At 37.6% G+C, this 20,104-nt stretch overlaps 1 protein-coding gene across 1 annotated transcript in view; it reads left to right on the top strand.

Annotated features, from left to right (window-relative positions):
- Nucleotides 1-20,104, top strand: part of PARD3B (par-3 family cell polarity regulator beta) — a 415,216-nt gene that overhangs the window by 107,004 nt on the left and 288,108 nt on the right. Inside the window, exon 3 of the mRNA XM_009333046.1 lies at nt 7,492-7,663. Coding sequence (XP_009331321.1) covers nt 7,492-7,663 — 172 coding nt within the window. The remainder of the gene's footprint in view (nt 1-7,491; nt 7,664-20,104) is intronic.

Genomic DNA, 20,104 nt, shown 5'->3' with positions numbered 1-20,104 from the left:
TTAGGCATGCTGCTTCTCTTCCTGTTTCGTATTTTCCTTGTGTCCTTGAGAAGTTTTGAGAGCAGAGGCTACCAGTGTTTGTACTGTGTGCAGTAGGATTCTGTTCTTGGCTACTGTTACACAGTACCAAAAGAAATCTGAATAATAAGGGTAGGAAAAGCGTCAGGTGGTCTTTGGGAAGATACTTTGGTGTTTGTAGTTTTGGCATGTAGGTAAATAAGATGAGCTAATCACCATAGCTTTCATGTAATGTATCTGTAATTTGTTTTCATATGTAGGTGTGAAGGAAGGCTGCCATATGGTGCGTATATTGGTATTTTTCCTTGACAGCCTTTATTTTAAGTTAAAGGAATTCCAAGGCAAACTATTATGCAAGAATACCATTTTAAATACTTATCAGTATATACCAGAAGAATACCTTGAAAGAACATTAAAGAAAGGCTGTAGAGCTCCAGGAAAGTTTTAAATTGAAAAATTAAATGACACCTTAATCCGTTTTTGAGGTACCCTAATTACTTTAGTTCTGTCTATGTTGCACTGTTACCACTCTTTCATCTTTTAACCATTTGAACAGGAGTCTTTAATAAGTAATATATAAAATCTGATTTTACATTAATGAGTTTGTGGAGTTCTGAGACAACTTCCACAGTGGCTTTATGAAGTTTTTTTGTTCAACATATGGTACACTACTCTCGGTGGTCTTGCCTCGATCTAAAGCGTTCATGTCCCCTTGTGGACATAAGTTAAAAGTATAACCCGTGCCCGTAGAAGAGTTTCTGTTAAGAAGATGAACTCCTTGATTTTTTCTGCTATTGTGTTCAGACTTCATGATGCGTATGTGTACAGCACTGTACTGTGCTGTCATGGGAGCGGGGACACAAACATCGGTCCATCTTCATTGAAGGAGACAGAGATATGTCACTACTGCAAGATTACAGGCAATGGTAGTCTAAGGAGACGTTAATTCAGTGATGTGCTGACAGAAATTTGCTTTGTGTGGTTCACAGAGCTGAAGCAGGTGGAGGATGGAGAGTTGCTTTTCTTCCTGGTTTAGTTCCCTGAACTGACTCACCATGGATCTAGCAAGTTGTAGCACTTGTGTGAAGGAGCAGTAGAAACTAGTGGTTGGGGAAAGATGAAAGTCAGGCCATAGCAGCCTCAAAGCAGATGTCAGATTTTGAACTTAAGATGGCCTGGTGCAAACTGCTGACTAAAGAGGTAACTTTGCCTTTATCTTGTGCTGATGCTCGAGTGTCTTAGATGGCTGGAGTAAAGAATTGACCTGGCCAAACACATAACCTTGCCGAAAGAAAGGAGAAAGGGGGAAAAAAAAAAAAAAAAGAGGAAAGGATCCCTTTTCTCTTTTTGCATTGGTCATATGTAGGCTGCTGTCAACGGCAGCCTTTCTTCATCTGTGTCTGGTTGTTTGCAGGTGCAAGCACCTGGGGAGAATCGAAGTTGTTCTGATCTTTTTTAATTTTTTTTTTTAATTTTATTTTGAAGTTTGCTGTATTCTGGTATCGGTGTGTTACATATAGAAACACTGTGTCTTTCTACCTCCTTTGTTATATATGTGTAGGGATAAAGAAAAGATTAATCCCACAGATCCCAAATTGAGGGATCACAGAGCAAGGTGATGTGATGCTGTGGTGAACTTCATTTTCTGCTGTAGCTTGAGCCATTGCTTCTCCTTATGTCACAAAGTTTGAGGAAATAGTCACCGAGCTATTCATTCACCCCTCCTGACAGCTCTTTGTTGAGATGCGAGTGCTTGGTGTGAAAAGTCTTTATTAATTGACCCTCAAAAGGAAGAATTTTCTTGCTGCATCATTTTATAAGTAACTAATAATCACTCCCACAGGAGCGCTGGCTGTCAGAAGTATAGATGTGGTTAAAAAACCCGCAGGCTTCTCTCTGAAATGAGCATTTGAAGTAATGGACGGGGAGCATCTGAACAGGAAACAAACAAGCCTTGAAGAAACCGACAATTTTACTACCTTTTGTTGTCCATAGTGAGAGAAGAATGTAGATGAAGTTTTGAAGGTGAAAAAATTAAGAGGAAAAATTTCCATCCAACTTGAATGAAAAATTTAATACAAGTTGAGCATTTAATTCCTTTTTGTGCTTTTGAATATATCATTCCAGCTGTTGAAAATTGCATCTTTTCAATCGCATACTGATGCTAGCCTATGACTGAGAACTTCTCTTAGTGATTTTATCCTGACAGTAATTGAAAGCTGATTAATTTAATTGCAGGCAAGCTTTTATTTTGCCATTTCTTCCTTAGTGCCTTGTGTACATGCCTAGTGTTTGGGGTCAGAGAGGAAATAGTGGTGTCTATTTTCTAATTCAGTACAGAAAAGCTGGCAAAATACACAGTTTTTAACCTTATTAACAGTAATCTAGTTGTCAAAAGTGTGGTTTGAAGAGAGAAATAATTACAAAACCTTTTATTTAAAATGGTGTATAGGGCAATGGAAAGTCAGCTGTTTCTGGTTTAACAGACAAGTGCCTTGAAGCAAGATCTGTAAAGTTCTGCTATTTGTTCAAAAGGTGGGGGATGTTTTTCTTTGAAATTCTGAAACTCCACAAAATTGTTTATATTTACTTGAGCTTAATTAGCAAGCACTAAAACAAAACTGTTGCAGTTTTAATTTGGAAGGACTTCTTTTTACTGTTTCTTGTGTGTATGGTGTATATCCCCGTACCCGGTGAAGCGTGGCTGCAGTGTACGTGTAGGTGCCGTGTGCTCGAACGTGGTTCTGCAGCTGCAGCTTGGGCTTAGAGAGTAGCGTGCAGCTAGCTTTGGAAGGACTGAGAGCCCCTGGAAAATGCAACGTTTCACATGGGAACAGGGATATGGGAACACTGTCTTGTGGGGATTTTTAAATGCAACATTGCATCAGTTTTCTGTATCTTAGTGGCCTGTGGTTCCCTGGGGTAAAACATGCTGCTGCTTTTGTACTTGGTCCCTTTCACTCAGTAACATCATTGTCCGCTATTGGTGTTTACCCGCCTTTTTGTATATGAGGGCTGATCTTAAGCGAATGTGTGTGCGTGTTGCTCTGTGTGTTTGGGAATGTAGTCACTTAATTTTTACATAATCCTGTTTTAATTTTCTGCAAACTTTGCAATTGAATTATCAGTAGTAAAATATTGAAAGAGCTGTACCGTAGGACACCATACGAAGTTAAAATTTGCCTACATTGCCTTGTGATGAATTTTCCACTTATGATCAACAAAAATGCTACTAAAATAGCACTGTTCGTTATTGCTGTCTTATGTTGTGACTACATCAATACAAGTAGGAAAGAGTTTAGTAATCAAAAATGACAGATAAGTGCTAAGTTTTGATAATTTATTGGTTGTCTAGGTAACTGGTAGGTTGTTAATAAAGATTACAACAATACTGGGGTTAGAACCATTTTACCTATATAGAAATACATAGATATCTTTTACAGTAAATATTCATGTTCTTTAAATAACCTTTAAAAAACCAGATACTTAAGTATAGCAAGTGTACAAAACTGCAACAGAGTAGTAGCATAACTTCTACAGTTTACAAATATCTAGAGTAATATTTTGATGTGTTTAAAAAAAATAAATCAGCTGACCTACTGAACTCTCAATATTTATAAATATTGAATGGGTGAAGAAAAAACTAGCATTGCAAACAATGTTGTTGTTTTCATGATATGTTTGTGGGGGATTTCTTAATGTGTCCTGAAGTTCTTTTCCATCAGAAGAGATTTGCAGTCTGTTCCAATTAAAGAATTTTCCATACTGGAAAAGAGAAGTAAATTGCTACAATTATTTTATGAATAGTTAATTTACATAACCTTAATTGTATTCATTCCCTTTGAAAGGCTGAAGCTGATATTTATAATGCATTGATTGATTAGCAGTGTATTTATAATGTTAAAATTGCTACTGATAAGGTGCTCCTGCAACTGCAGTCCCGAGGAGTTCTCTCCCGAATAAACATTTTAGAAGACAAATGGCTGTATTTAATTGGTGAGGAAAGGCATTGCATCTTTGCCACCTCCACATGCATTACTGGAAGTATCTCCTTTCCACACTCTCTAAAAAATGGGAGTTTAATACTAGATCGTGTTACTTAATTAATGGTGTGTTCCATACTGTAAAGAAATACATTTTTGCTGTTTTTTTAATCTGTCAAAATAGTGCCTAGGTGTAGACTAGGGAACTGCAGGCTTTTCACTGAAGTCACTCGAGGAATGACAGCCGTAAGAACCTTCCCTGCTTTCAGATGCGTGTGAGGCCTATGTGGTTTAGCTCTGAGAAGTCTTCTTGTGGCCATTTGCCAGGCTGTATCGCAGGTGTTTGCCTGCTGTTGGCTTGTACCTGTGCCCTGCCTGCTCCAGCTCAGAGTATGGAAATGGAGTGCTGGTGCAGATAAGGTGGGGACTGGGAATAGGGGTGGTGGTGGAGGTGTCTTTTTCTCCCGAGTCTGCTGTGGGAATTGGGAGGAGAGGATGTGAGTGTCCCCATCCGCTGATCCTTCTCGATAGGTGAATGAAAGTGGAATTGATACAATCTTCAAACCATTTGCAACCCTTCCAGGTTAATTACCTGGAAGGGTAATTAAGCAGGTGAAGTCCTGGGGGTTTTATCCACTTTCAGACACTGTGATTTCTGTATGTCATTTTGCCTGAACCAAACTCATTTCTGACCAGCTATCAAGGCAGTTGTTTGACTTGTAACTTCTTAGTTCTTGGGAAGTGTCACCCAACACTATGGCAGGTGCTTTAGGGATGCTCGGTGGAGCAATGACACAACAAAGTTTTTGTTACAATCAAAACTTCATTTTAACCTGGACCCTTGAAGAAAGCATATAGAATAGGGTAATTATAACATCAGTGTTCTCCTGGTTTACCTTTCTGGTTTTTACTACTACTACTACTACTACTACATGTTTTGGGGGCTTTTGAGTCTGAGGTAGTGCGTGCGTGTTTCCATTTGACAGTTCTTGCTGGTCTTTTCCATCAGTTTGTCTAGTTTTTTTGAGCCAATCCCTGCTTTTGGTCTCTGCAACATCCTGGGGCAGTAAGCGTAGAGTGTTACAATGTAATACAGCATTTGATATGCTAGGGTGTGAAACCACAGGGAAACTCAGCTTGGTCCAGCTGAGTTCACTTGCTTGTTCCCATCAAATCACAGCTGAGCTCCATTTACTCTATTCTACATTGCAAATGCTCAAGTGAACTTTGTATCCTACTATTATCTAAAGTGCTTTCAGTGCCACGGTCCTACACAATCTCGAATTTTCTCTTCATTAGTAACAGCCTCTTTCTTGAAAATTAAGTTTCCACAGCAGAAGTGAGACTGAGAAAGCAAACCTTTTGGTGGGCAACAGTTGTGTAACTTCTTGAATCGTGATGGGCTTCCATAATAACATGAATGTGAATAGTCATTTTAGAAACAAACAAAAGACACCATAGGTTTTTTTCTTGGGACTGGAGAAAATTGCCATGGTCTGTTGACGTCTGACTCTAAGGCAGCCTTTTTGGCTGAATGTAGTTGTGGGGCATAGTGATGGCTTGGTGATGAATGCAGTGTGAACACCTAGGTAGTTTCCCTGCAGTGCAGGAATAAGGTACAAAAAGAGTTGTCTTTGTTACTGGAATTAATATTTCCTATATGCTTTGGACAAATAAAAAACAAATTGTATGTTCTAAGAGCTATTTGTGTGGCCGTGGAAAGGAAACAGGCTCCATATGGAAAAGGAAAGCAAGTTTTCTACCTAATTATTTAAGGGGCTTTGTGTGTCTCTGAAATATGCATTGGTAAATATGAGCTGACACATTTCTAGCAACCAAATTATAAATGAGCGGAAGACCTGAAAATGTCAGTTCCTTCCTTAGAAGCACTCCAGGATTTTTCTTTCCATTTTTCTTTTCTTCTCCCTCTCATACACATTCATTTCTTCCCTTAGGCAAATAAGTTTCCTGTAAATGTTTGTCTTTTTGTTTCACTATACTACTTATCATAGGATATAATTTTTGACACGTCTTAGAAGTATCAGGGGAGATTTGATGTAATAATATTTTTATATAGAGAGCGTGTATGCATTCCTTAAAATAACACAGAGAGAGAGAGAAAGTAGTAAATCAATCCTTTAAAGTTGTTTCTGTGTGTATCTTGACATTGCCTAACCAGTTGTGTGTGTTGTGGGCTTTTTCAGGATTAGCTAAGAAAAACTTTAGGATAATCCTAAGAAGCTCAGAAAAAGTGAAATAAATTAAGATCTTAAGATGAAGATATCTTGTACAATGCTTATTAGGCAAAGGGTTTGTCATTGTATGGCACAAGAACTATGCCACATCAGGTAGCGGGGCAGGAAAAGTGCTTGAACTGCTGCTGTTACCTCCTCTCCCCTTGGAGAGGGCTCTGGGGTGTCAAGTGTCCTGGTTGGTTGAGAACAGCAAGTCTTCTGATTTGTTTAGATTCATTGGGAATTGATCATTTTTGTTTGTTTGTTTTCCCAGAACTGTGACACAGTTAACTGTTTTCCTGGAACTGTAACACAATTTACACCCAGCCACACATATCTGAGTCACTTGTTGATGAAGCTGTATGCACGTTACCTGATCACTTTTTATTAGTAGGGACCAAAAGGAAGATCCTTGTGAAGGGCCAGGTTAGCTGAAGCAAAACAATGATTTTTCTGGTGTTTTTTATCATTTTCATGTCAACATTAATGTGCGTTTGGACAGCAGACTTGGCAGTCTGTCGTTGCTTAATCTTGACCTTCCTGTGGGCCTGAAGTTGTGGAAGAGTCAGTGACTGAGGACAGTTCTCGGAAACAACCTGTCTGGTATAAGCTTGCAGGAGAGAATGGGAGGAGGTGGTAGATACACGGTGGGTAGAGACGTGCGTGTGTACGTGTACCTAGCTGGACCGAGAAACTTTCATCCTTACAGAGGCATAGGCTGGGCGATTAGGGAAACTCTGCACTCTGTCAATGTGCCAGATGTATCTTGTCCTTGGAATGTAATTATTATATACTTATAAATATAACACGTTATCTGCTTGCTCAGTACAGCTTCCATGGTTGTGTTACCTTTGTGCAGTGTGTCAGTCAGTAGCACTAAAATTTTTTAAAATAGTAACACCCTCCACCCCCAAGAATTAAATGCTGTTCTGTGCTTTTAAGCATGTTCAGCCCTAAAATGTTTTGGAACAATGTAAAATGCTCACTAATGGTAGCATGCTAACTCAGAAAAGCATGTCAGCACAGGGCAGTGCTGAAGCATATACTTACATCATATTGAAGTCAATGTATTTAAACACGAATGTATGTGCTTTCCTGAATCAGTATGTTTATTGTTAGCTGTTCTGAAAGAAGATTGTTATTTTTGTAGTCCCAATGAAGGATAAGTTTTGCTTTTAACAAAAAAAAAAAAAAAAAAAAGGTGACGTTTGGGAATACTTTAAATATACGAACTGTATTATCTTTTGTTTTGATAGCTGATTGCTGTTTATGATGAGCAAGAAACTCACCGTAAGACTGATGGCACCAATGGCAATTTGACAGACAGAAATAGCCCAGACTCTTTTGAGACGGAGGTAGCGGCTCAGCTGGCAGCCTTTCAGCCAATTGGTGGTGAGATTGAAGTGACTCCTTCTGCCCTAAAACTGGGTATGTATATCTTGCTTGCTTATTTTTTAATTTTTTTGGCTAATATATAGTACTTTCTTATTTCTTTTTTCTTTTCTGAGTATGTCTGTAGTCTGATTTTATGTATTTAAAGAATTTTTTTAGCACCCCATTGTTTGCCTTGCGATTCAGTGAAGACAATTGTAATGACAAAAGTTGGACTTCTGAACAATTGATGCTGAAGACCGCAACTGAGCACGGCAAATTTGCACCTGAGCCTTGTATCCTGCTGTATGTTACGCCCAGCCATACAGCTGGGGTCTCTTTTTTCTCCTTTCCTCGCCTGGGTAGGTTGCTGACAGTCCTTCATTGTAATCTCCTGAGAGTGGAAGAGATGAAACCTATGCAAAGTATTTTCAAATAACAAAGTCATTGGAAAAAACCTCAGCATTTTTGCTGAGGAACCTGGGTTCAATGAGTGTGAAACTGCTGTGTGCAAATACTTTTACTGATTATCTGAGCTACTGCCCTGTTTTGGGGGTAGGAGGTAGAAAGAAGGAGATGCTGATTGCAAACGGTTCAGCTCTTTGCCTTGGAAGAAGCTGCACAGCAGAGTCTATTTGCCTATCTGACTTTCAGGTGAGCAAACTGTGATTAGGAGAGGCTTCTGCTTAATTCCCTCTTATATCAGAGGGTGCTACATGAAGTGCTGCAACTCTGGTCCCCTGTGTTTTTTCAGTGTGCCTGGAAGGCCAAGAGTTCAGACACTGGTTTCCAATTATAAAGAGCTAGAGTCTTGTACATTGAACACAAAGCGGTTTGAAATACTTTCTTGGATTGAGAGCAGACTGAGCTGTCACCTAGATAGTAGATATAGAAGCTTTCAAAAACAGATTGAAGGTGAATCCTTTTAGTCTCTGCCTGTAAAGCAGTTGTACACTGACAGCATTTAGCAAATGAATAATGCTCAGGAGAGGCTTCTCTGCATTCCACCGGAGCTCATCATCCAATTCTCCCTGTATTCTTGAGTACTGCTGGTAGTCTCCTAACGGTGTGCAATAAAATTTCTGAGTGTAAGCAGGTGGGGTAAGGATAGAAATACTACCTCTAGTTATACTACTCTCATCGAGTAGTCTGATTACAACTTCAGAAATTGAATGTTCACTTGTCTGTTTATTTTAATTGCATTTTTAAAAGAAAGGGCTGATTAACAAAAACAACAAGCTAAAATAAAATTTCTAATAAAGCTCACTGGATGAAGCTGTGTAACTTAACTTCTAATGGAAATCTGTGCTCATTTTTGTGCCTGATGTAGAAAATACTGAAATCAAGCTGCATGAAAATTTTTAGGTTCAAATTTCTGTGTTAATTTGGATCACTTCTGTTTTTTTGTATTCTAGAATATAGAAAAATCTCCTTCTGTATTTAATGACACACAGGAATTTCTCATACCTAAAAATCTTGGGTAAAGACTTATTCTTGCCATAACTTGTATGTATTTGAGCTGTGTTTTTGGTAAGCATGAGGTATGGAAAAGTTTGTGGCTAAAGGTCCAATGGTTGAATGGTTTGCCACTTCATTTATTGCATATTTTTAAATAACACTGTGTAAACACATTTTAGCATGTTTCAGAAAGTAGAGATTGTTCTCCATATAGTTCTGAGCCCTATTTAAAAAAAAAAAAAGTGGTTTTGTCTAGTATACTGTTATACGTAAGCTGAGGGTTGGAGAGAAGAGTATTTCAACCTCACACAATTTTATTTAAAACAGTTAAATGCTAGAGCTCTTGAACTCTCCGGTAAGCTACCAGGTAGTTCAGTTTTCATAGCATTTATGGAATCCTTCTACTATAGAGTGTAAAGGAGATGAAATATAGCATGAGAAGAGCAGCCAATTAGGGTTCTATTTCATTTTCAGTGCAATAGTAATATATATTTGAAGTTTAAATGGATGCTTGCTGCTTAAAATAGAGAACATAAATATAATGTGTTTGTCTCAATGGTTCTCTTTCAGATTGTTTTATTTTACACGGTAAATGAAAGATTTTCTACCTGTCAGTCCTATAAACTCAGTCTGCACTCTGAAATTTAATTGTTTTCTCTTCTGGATTTTAAATCACGGATTACAGTTCTTTAGACCTAATTTTTGCCTTTATGTTTCCTGTACAAGTTGCTGGACCTTAAATTATGTTCCTATTTCCACTAGAGGCAAATTGAAAAGTAAATGAAGAAATAGAAGGACAATTTGGTTGCATCAATATCATTGATGCATGAACCACAGTAGTCTGGCTCCCTGTCTAATTATTGAATTGACTCACACTTGCTAGCAGAAATAAATAATAATAATTTTAAAAAGGTGTTCTTACTTTGGGAGCAAGGATGTGATTAAATATATATGTAGCGAGCAAGTGTTGCTTTCCATGGTAGAGCTGTGTTTCAAGAACTGTCATGTGCTTACCTTTTAGGGTACTTTTGCAGAATGCCTTTAGGGATGAAATGCAGGGAATCCATTGTTATATAAATTGTCAGATTGTGGAACAATTCTGCCTGTTAACTTCTGTTGGATGTTTTGTATTCTATGAAACCAGATCCACAGTTTTATGTAGAAACAATGTCTATTTAGTGATCTGCTCAGAGAATACTTAGAGCTTGATGCTTAATAAGTACGTGAAACTGAATGCTGTTGTTCTCAAACATGAGAAGAACCAGCAGTGGTTTTAGAAAAGGCACTTGAGATACTGCCTTCAAACTTTTTTCTTTTTTATAAATTGTGTATTTGCTCCAGTTAAGTTAATAATATGTTATACCTAGTCTTAAAGCCTTTACTGGCTAGACAGAGATGGCGATGATGGGGGAAATATTTTTTATTGTATGGTTACTTCTTTCAGGTTTTTTTGTGGTGGATACTCTTTACAATACTGATCAGCTTGACTCTGTCTGAAATCATAGTTTTTCCATTATGCAGTTAGTTACCCTTATTTTTGCCCTTTGTCACCTGTAACTTTGAAAGTGAGCTGGAATAAAAGCAATCTTGTACTTGACTTGAAAGTACCGTATATCTTGCATTGCTTCCACATACTGGCAAAATTTGAGGGCAAAAAAGCAAGTTTGTTATCTTACTTATTATCAAATTACTTTCTTAATACTTGGCATATATCTTCTTAAAACTGTTCAGGAAATTACTCAGCTATTTGTTTTCTTTTCCCTGAAATTAATGCATCTCTACTTTTAAAGCTAACTCTCTGTTCTCAAACAGGTGAAATTGTGGGTTCTTATGTTTAATTTTAGAAAAATGCAGGAAGACTTTAACTGTATGAACACAGAATCTGCTGTGTCCATAACATAAGGTGAGATGCAAACATACTTGAGCACCTCCCCTCTCCCCCCGCAGAACTGGATTATCAGGTGGTGTTGCTGACAGTGTCTGAATTAGGACTGCAAAGTAAGCAATACCTGATAGTTTCTTACAACTGAAAAGGCTTTACTTGAAGCTTCTGATACTCAGGGCTGAAATTACTGAAGGAAGCACAGTCATTCAGTTCCATTAGGTACGTAGGTCTCAATTTGGTAGTGGGTTTTGCATCCTGGTGTTTTGCTATTAAGCACAATTACTGAAACAGTGACACAATGAAGTGGTTGTTTCTCCACAGTTTACTTTTTCTACATTCAGATGTAATACTTATCTATTGAAACCTGCCATCATCCATTCAGATGTAGATGAAAACCCAATGACGATGTCATATGTACTGTTGCACACCCAATGACTATAGTTTTTTGAGAAGTACCAGTGCTGTCTTCATTCTTGTTTGGATGGGTTGGACAAATAATGCTGCATCTCTGTAGAAACCTGAAGAGGGGGAAGGGGCATTGCTTATTTCGTTTCCATTTAGTGTAGATCTTCCAAGTATCTTGCCTTTTTTGGTTTAGTGAGCAGAAGAGTACTGAAAGCAGATTCTGCAGAGGGGCCTTGGGTTCAGTTACACCTCCAGTTCCCTTTCCATTTTTCATCCGTAATTCAAGTATAGTGCGAAAGAATATCAAGGCTGGCAGGGATTTGTTAATTGTACTAGGTTTCTCCTATCAAAATCAAAAAGAACTTTTTAATACTGAAAATGTTGATGTACGTGTTTCAGTTGACAATGGAATAAATATAGATCTGTTGTTTAAAAAAAAAATCCCTATTTGACAGAAAATGTGCTTGGGTAAAGAATACATTTCATGCTACAATACAAATGGTAATAAAGCAGCTGTTAATATATATTACAAAATTTAGAGGAGCACACAACCATTTAATGTGTCCAATCAGCTGTTTGAAACAGTGTCCTAGTTTCAGCTGGGATAGAGTTAATTTTCTTCCTAGTAGCTGGCATAGTGCTGTGTTTTGGATTTAGGATGAGAATGATGTGATAACACACCCATGTTTTAGTTGTTGCTAAGCAATGTTTATACTAAGTCAAGGACTTTTCAGCTTCCCATCCTCTGCCAGTGAGGGAGGTGCACAAGAAGCTGGGAGGGGGCACAGCCAGGACAGCTGACCCAAACTGGCCAAAAGGGTATTCCATACCATATGACGTCATGCTCAGTATATAAACTGGGGGGCAGTGATCGCTGCTCGGGGACTGGCTGGGTGTGCCTTTGGTTGGTGGGTGGTTAGCAGTTTCATCCCTTTTTTTTTTCCCTCTTCCCCTGTTTTTTTTGTGCTTATTTCTCTCTTTTGTTGTTTTACTTTCCATTATTAGTATTAGTATTATTAAACTGTTCTTATCTCAACCCATGAGTTTTCTTACTTTTGATCTTCCGATTCTCTCCCCCGTCCGACCTGGGTGGGGGTGGAGGGAGAGGGTGAGCGAGCGGCTGTGTGGTGCTTAGTTGCCAACCGGAGTTGAACCATGACAAACAGTGAAGAAATGATCTACTGATTTTGGTATTTCTGTGGGTCAATAGAGAACATTGAGAACACTGTTGCTGAACTGGCAGCAGAGAGAGCTTGTCTTGTGAGACTGCTTCTTGTGAGCAGAACTTCCCAGGGTACACTCGTGATGTGGACATTACAACAGTTTGCAAAGAATGATACAGGCAACTAAATGCCTGAACAGCTGATTTACGTTTGAAAAATTGAATGGAGGTAAACTTCAATATCTCTAGCCCCAAATGCTGTCGTCAATTCTTCATTGCCATTTTTTACCTTGTTTCTTAAATTTAAAACTGGCGATAGACAAAACCTGACAGTGAACAGTGAAATCACAGTATGTGAATAATAATTCACTAAAAAGTGAATACTTTTTAGCTGCACAGTTTTAGCCTGTGGTAAATGTAAGGTAACCTACACCCCAGTGAAAGATTTTATTTTGAAATTCTGTGTCAGACATGGTCTTCTGGCTGTCTGACTCCTCAGCCCTTCTGCCTGGCATAAAGGCTCTTGTATGTGAAGCATCACTTTTGAACTTGTGTACCTTTAGAAGACTAAACTTAGCTGTTTCATTGCAGCCAGACCATGACTGACAATTAGTTGTTTTCCCATTGTTTCCGCATGAGCTTGATGCCCTCTGGGATTAGTTGTCATCTCTAACAATGTTTCCTTTCTGGTCTGTAGTGTTGTTGCACCTCCTTTGGTCTGAGCTTACATAATCAGACAAAATTATTTTGAATGGATAAATTGCGAAGCCGTAACATTTCTTTAAAACTGGTATATCGAGGTCATTGAAGAAACACTTATTTCCTCTATTCAGCACAGGTGGTGGGTTTTGCTTTCTAATCAAATGCCACTTAGATGAATACATTTTGTCTAGTCGCTGTTGTTGATCTTTATAGCAGCAAAATGTATTATGTTGGATTTTTGGCAAATTGTGTGCGAGTATATCATTGATGCAATAACTAGTAAACTGACAAGTGTTTGCAATGATGAAACATTTGGAGATCCTTGTATGTAGGTAGTAATTACTGGGTTAGCTAGCACTGTTTTCTGTTGGCATTGGGTTTGGATGTGCAAAATGTATTATGTTGGATTTTTGGCAAATTGTGTGCGAGTATATCATTGATGCAATAACTAGTAAACTGACAAGTGTTTGCAATGATGAAACATTTGGAGATCCTTGTATGTAGGTAGTAGAGTAATTACTGGGTTAACTAGCACTGTTTTCTGTTGGCATTGGTTTTGGATGTGTGTTTTGGTTGGTTGGTTTTTTGAGTATATCACGTCCTAATGTTTCTCTTTCACCAGAGATGGTAGCTGAGAAGCCTTTGCAGAGTAGGGACTTACCTTTGCAGACCTTGTTGAGTGATTGCCTTTATTCCCTGTTCCAAACTGCTGTTTCGTTGCTGATGTATGATTAAACAGTCATTCTCTCATCTTAAAGATAGCTTTGCTGGGGTAGTGGATGACATTCTTGTGTGGTGTGTTAAGATCTTCAGAGAGCCCATGATGGATGGGGTTATGTATATTAGGCTTACTAACAGTATGTGCAAATAGTCCTGTCTGGTGTTCTCTAGCTTATAATTTGAGGTTTTGAATACATATGCATTTATTGTTAGAATTTTTAAAAGTGACCTAGCAATGTAGAATGGTAAAACGCAACTTTATAGTAGCAACTAATGGGCTATCTGTAAATTGATATGATCTTCCTAAAATATTGTCAAAATGTTTTGTTTTAGATGTTTACCAACTTCAGACTAGAGTTTTTTAATAAGTCTTTTCCAAATAAATGGTTACCCACGTGAAACTGGTGCATCCGTGATATTTTAAGCAGTGGCCTGCAGGCTATTGCTAAGCTAATGTCCAGTGAAAGTGTGCTTCTTCATAGACCATTAGTCTATAAGGAATGCTTTGTGTGATCATTAGCTGCAACTGCAACTAGCTATCCCTGCAGAGTATGAGACATTAGTCACTTCAGAAATGTTCCTTTTTTCTTTATTTTTAGAAACACTAGTGTGTCATTACAACTTTTCAAGTATGTAACATGCCAGTACAGGTGCTTTGTTTTTAGTAGGAGAGTTTTCAACTTATCAGGCTTTTCAGTTAAACTAGCTGAACTGTCTGAGTTTTTAATGTTTGTAGTTCTGTTGGCCCTCATAAGCCATCTTGTAATTTTCTGTGCACCTGTAAGCATGCTACTGTCCCCTCTAGTTTCCTTTTGCACCTAATAGTTTAGTGTTCTTTTCCACTGGTTTCCCTGCATGGCAGGTGGTGGAACAGGAAAGGGGGAGTAAGAGGTTTAGCCTTTTGGGTTTTTTTGTGATGTCAGCTTGTTTTTTCCTTTTCAGTCCATATGGGCAGGAAGGAGAGCACTAATTTATTTATGGAGGATCCATTTTATGGACATGTCACTTTGAGCTGGAAATGCCTTCGTGACTGGCTCAGTGTTTCATTTGCTTTATTTGATAGATGATGGTCGAGTGCACACAAACTTAGTTTCTCTTGCTCCTCTCCTTGGTGTTAAGTAGTTATGATTTTGCCTGGAGGAAGACACAGTATTCGGTGATACTTGTCACTTCTGAATACTAAGGTAGGAAAAAAAGTGAGGTATATGTAGGTATCACCACGATGGTTTTTTTTTGTTGTTGTTGTTTAAATTATTCTTTCATCTTTCTCCCTTTCTTCGGGAATCAAGTTGAAGATTCCAGAAGCTGTTTTCTGAGTACAAGCATTGTGGGAAGCTGATATGATTAGGTTACTTTGATTGTTGGCTATTACAATAAAATTTAGCTTCTTAATGAATTTATACCTTTATTAGTGTTTAGTTAAAATTGAGGTTAGATAAATTTTTAAAGCAATTATTTCTTTATTGATAGCAGGTTATAAAATTCTCTTGTAAACTACAGGAGTTTAACTCCTCCCTTTGGAAGCTTTCACTGCTAAGTAGGGCAAGTGTCTTGCTTTTCTCACTGAAAGGTCTTACTTTGGTATTCCAAAATTTGCATTTCTTTGCTTTATAGCAAATCTCTGAGAACAAGATTTTCTTCTTTTATATATACATATGTGCACATACCCCCCATCTGACCAACCTTCTAGGCAAGTGGAAGACTTGGGTGCAAATGATGGTTGGAATGGCTGATTACAGTCTCTCTCCTAAAATAAGCTTAAGAATGGCAATGATAGTTGAAGTTCAAACTGTATTGAGGCACTTGTGCTTTTGAACAGTCAGTTCTTTCAGTTCTGGACATTTTATGTAGTGTCTTCGCAGTGGACATTTGTTTCCTGAAAACAGATTGCTACCTGGGAATGCTCCAACCCTCAGCAGGTCTAGTACAGGATAGTAACAGTACTAGCCTAGAAAGTTTTGATTTTCCATTTTGATGCAGTAGTTGGTGTTGTGGCCGTGTCTTTTTAATGTTTGGGAAAGGTTACTTGCGCTCTTATGGAATTTTCTTTAAGGTGTTTCAGGCGCTTCAGATAGAGAATATACTTAATCAGCTTAATATATTCCTGTGGGTTTTGGGCTTGCTCTAGCTTAAATCATGCTTCATGGGGTTGTTCAAAACACTCATTTAGTTTGAATGGCCCTATGTGTTCGGGTTGCTAAGTCAGTCAACAGAGATGCTTCCATTGGCAATGTCTTAGTTTGAAGTCCAAGGGAATTGAAGACAAGGTTTCTTCCAGGAGTCTTTGGAAGTTTCTCCCTTGATAGGCCTGACAGGGCTTAAATTGTTACCTCCAGGGTATGGATGTCACGCGTTTCTGTGCTCAGACTTCAGAGCTCAGAAAGAATTCCTTCTTTCTTGCCTGCTTTGAAGTAGAAGTATTGTAAGTAGGCTTGGGGGCATTTTAAACAGCATATATTTGGTTAGTCCTCTTTCAAGCTGGTGTTGAGATACTATGGATATACAGACAGTGTGTTTTTACATATGGAGGAAACCACATGATTTTTTTTTTTAAAAGTTACGAAAACAGGTATGAACTGAAACTATTCATTTGATAAACAAAATGTTGCTAATGCTTGTATACAGCATCATGCTGTGTCAGAGTAAGTAGGAGAGACACTTTTTCTTACATAAAAGCTATCCTGTTCATCTTAATCTTGCAATGTCAGTTTATTGGCTGAGCGGTCCGATGTTTGTCAGTACATTGAGTGTACTACATGCATATAATAATTATCTCCTGTATGATTCAGGGAAAATTAACATTTTGAAATTGATAAGTTTCAAAAGAAATGCATTATAGAAGCACATGCTGCCTTCTGTGGTTTGAGGCAATACTGCTTATTTCCTTAAGCAAATATGACTTTATAATCTTTCTCTGCACTGGAAGACTGCTCTCATAGTAGTGATATCAAACGTTGTTCTGTGCTGTTTGTCATAGGTGTTGTGAGGATGACACTGTACTTGATAGATTTTTCTCCTCTGCAGCATTCAGTTTAATCTGGTTTTAAAGAATTGTGATGATCAATTAAAGTCTACTTCTGTTCCTAAAACAAATGGTTTCTGTTCTCAGGCAAGCTAAAGGTTTGAAGATAACTTTTCATTTCAGTCAGAATGCAGGCTTGGTATATTTTGACCTCATGACTTAAGCTTGGTATTACTTAGTTGTCCTTGATTCATGGAAATGAGCTTTGCACCAGCATAGCTAAAGTTTATCTTTGTATTGCAGCAAAAGAATACAGTAATGCTTTCTGTAAAGAGATATATATATATAAAAATAAAATTTCCATGTGTTTCTCTGTCTTTGGGTTGCTCATTTAGAAAACAAGCCAGTCTTTCCTTCCTTTCCCTGTACCCAAAAATTGAGTAGTAGTGCAGGTAATAAATTTATGTGCATAGTTGGTTACCAAAGAACCCCTTTTCTTTTTTTAATAGTCCCTCTGCCTCCGATTTCACCAAAGATTGCTTCTCATCAATTATTCCCCTTGTTTCTATTCCCTTTGCACTTGGTTTAATCTGCCTTACTTTGGGGCAAGGGGTTATCCCCATGAAAATATGTTAAATAGGGAGAAAAATATTTTTCCATCATGAGTTACACATTTTCCTGCAGTAGCTCTCTAGCTGAGACGTTCATTTCCAGCTTTTTATTGCCTCAGGGAAGGTTTGGGGGATGGTGATGAATGGGACTTAGAATGGTGGCATAAATTCTGTTACAAAAGTCTACACTGCTTTTTGACACACTTTATTTGATGTCAGTGTTTTTCCTAAGATTTTTGTCTATTTTACTAATTTTGTGACGTTGCTGTGTTTGTGAGTATGTGTATATTGTTATGATGCATAGCTAGTTTCAAAGGTAGTATCTCTTAAAAAGAAACAGACCAGCCCACTTAGTAAGCTAAATATTTGCAGCTGAAGGTTTTGAAAGGCTATAGTATAATATCCTACTGGAAGGCTATAGTCCAATCTCTGTCAGTACACTCTAGTGCTAGGTTAGACAGAGGAGTGTGTATGTGTGTTTATAAATCTCTACAGTACTATGTGCTGTATTAGCTCTGAGGCAATATGGCAAAATGTGTATTGGCTGATTGATAGTTTGAAATTGTTCGAGTTAAAAAAAATACGACTTCAACTAAAAGTCTTGAGGTAGTAGATCACCCTGGTTTTTTTCTTAAGAAACCAAACTAGTGTAGTTTTACAGACTTTTTTGCAATGTTTGTTCACTAATGATTGTTTACTGTTTGCTTCCATATGAACATGTTCCAGTATACCGATGAACCCATCTTTATGAAAGTCATCATTAGAGAAGTTACAAATAACAGTTAAATAATTCAGTCAGTTTGCCCATTGCCATGTAGTTCTTTCTCATTGCTTTCTATTTAATGTACCCTTTCAAGAGCCTTAGTTGATAGTTAATTTTTTTGTTTCTTTACTTTGAAGTGCCACTTCAGATTTTGATTGTTTCTCACAACAGATATCTGGAATCTCAGCCAAGTATAATGGAGAGTTGTATATTTACTACTCCTGAACATAGTTGGCAAAAGATGCACCTCCCTCCCAATATGTTGCACAATTTCCCCAGACACACTGGCTGTTGATTTATGTTTTGCCTTCTTTGTAACTCATTACTTCATTAGAGGGAAGTCCGTTTACTGTAGGCATTAAGTAAAAGAAGGATGTAGTATGTTCCCTAGAAAGATGAATCCCGCAGATTATTTTGGTCATCTCTTTTTAACCCTCCCACAAAAAGGGACAAATGACCCTCTGTGATTGAGTCCTTTTTTAAACTTTCCTACAGAAATAGTCATCTTACTATTTTAAATATTAAGACAGATTAATAGGGAATGATTATTCACTTTCCTCACCACATAAACACTAGGAGTATCGAACAAAATTATCGTTCAACAGATTACAAAGCGAAACAGCCCTAAGCTAACTTTTTCATGAAGCATTCAACTCAGTTGTGTAATTCAGTGTTACAGGCCAAAAATCAATGAGTTATAATAGAATTAGACAAATTCACAAGAGGTGGCTCATCAGTGGCTGTTAAAATATGGTGGTCTAGATGCCACTCTGATTTGGAAATCTTTCAAATATTATTTTTTTGCAAGCTGGTAGGCTACACCTCTTTGCAGTTATGCCCTCTCCCTAAGTATTTGCTACCACTGTTAGATGCGGGATAATGGGCGAGACGGACCCAATATAGCTGTTCTTATGTTCTTATCATTCCTTGAAACCTCCCAGAAAGTTTCAAGTTCAGGAGGTTTCACTATTTTATCCTAATGTCTCTTAAATTGGCAGGAAGAAGTTTGAAATTTGAGACTAAAACTAGTTTACCATGACTAGAATAGAAAATAATCATAATAGGACTTCCTTTTTAAGGAAAGGTCAAAACAGAAAAGGTTCTTAATTTAGATCAGATATATAAAACACGGGTCATATTTAAATATTACAAAAACTTATACTAATGCCGTAATTTGTGATACTCCTTTAAAATACCATTAAAATATTCAAAAAATGTATTTTACTATTCTACTACTAGCAATAAAATGCTACCAAAGTGATACTCAAGCTGTAAAGTTTAGCTGCCAAAGTTTTAAAGAAAATTAAACCATTGAACTGTGGAAAAGTGACTGCATAAGCACCTGTAACTGATGTTAGCTGAAGTGCTAAACCGGCTTTTGGCAGTGTGGCCTCTTTTGCAGGTGCACAGAATATTTTCTTTGTGTCAGTTTATTCAACTAGTACAGTTCATTAAGTATTTCATTTGAAGTTGAGAAATGGGCTGGGAATTGAAATAGAAGAAATGCTTATTTTCACCTTTCAATCTGTGAATAAAAATGAGGTGCGAGAGCCTGAGATCTATTAGTTTTAAAATCTTATAGGATATATTAGCCTAAAATGATTGATTTAAATTCAGTAACTACAGATAATATGCTGCTTAAAAAACCAGTCTGTTTAATAAGACGAATGATTTTTGCTGTGTCCAGCAAGTTGGATGACTAAGACGACTGGTGTTTTTAAGTATATCTAAAGTTTAGTTTCCATTGATACCTGAATGCCATTTGAAAAAGATTACGTTTTAAAAAACCCAACAAAACAAAACAACCCCCCCCAAACAAAAAATCTTTCC

This window comes from Pygoscelis adeliae, unplaced genomic scaffold (genome assembly GCF_000699105.1).
Source record: "Pygoscelis adeliae isolate BGI_AS28 unplaced genomic scaffold, ASM69910v1 Scaffold160, whole genome shotgun sequence".
Classification (NCBI taxonomy): domain Eukaryota; kingdom Metazoa; phylum Chordata; class Aves; order Sphenisciformes; family Spheniscidae; genus Pygoscelis; species Pygoscelis adeliae.
Note: the sequence above shows the minus strand (reverse complement) of the source record. Positions and strands in the feature narration are given on the sequence as shown.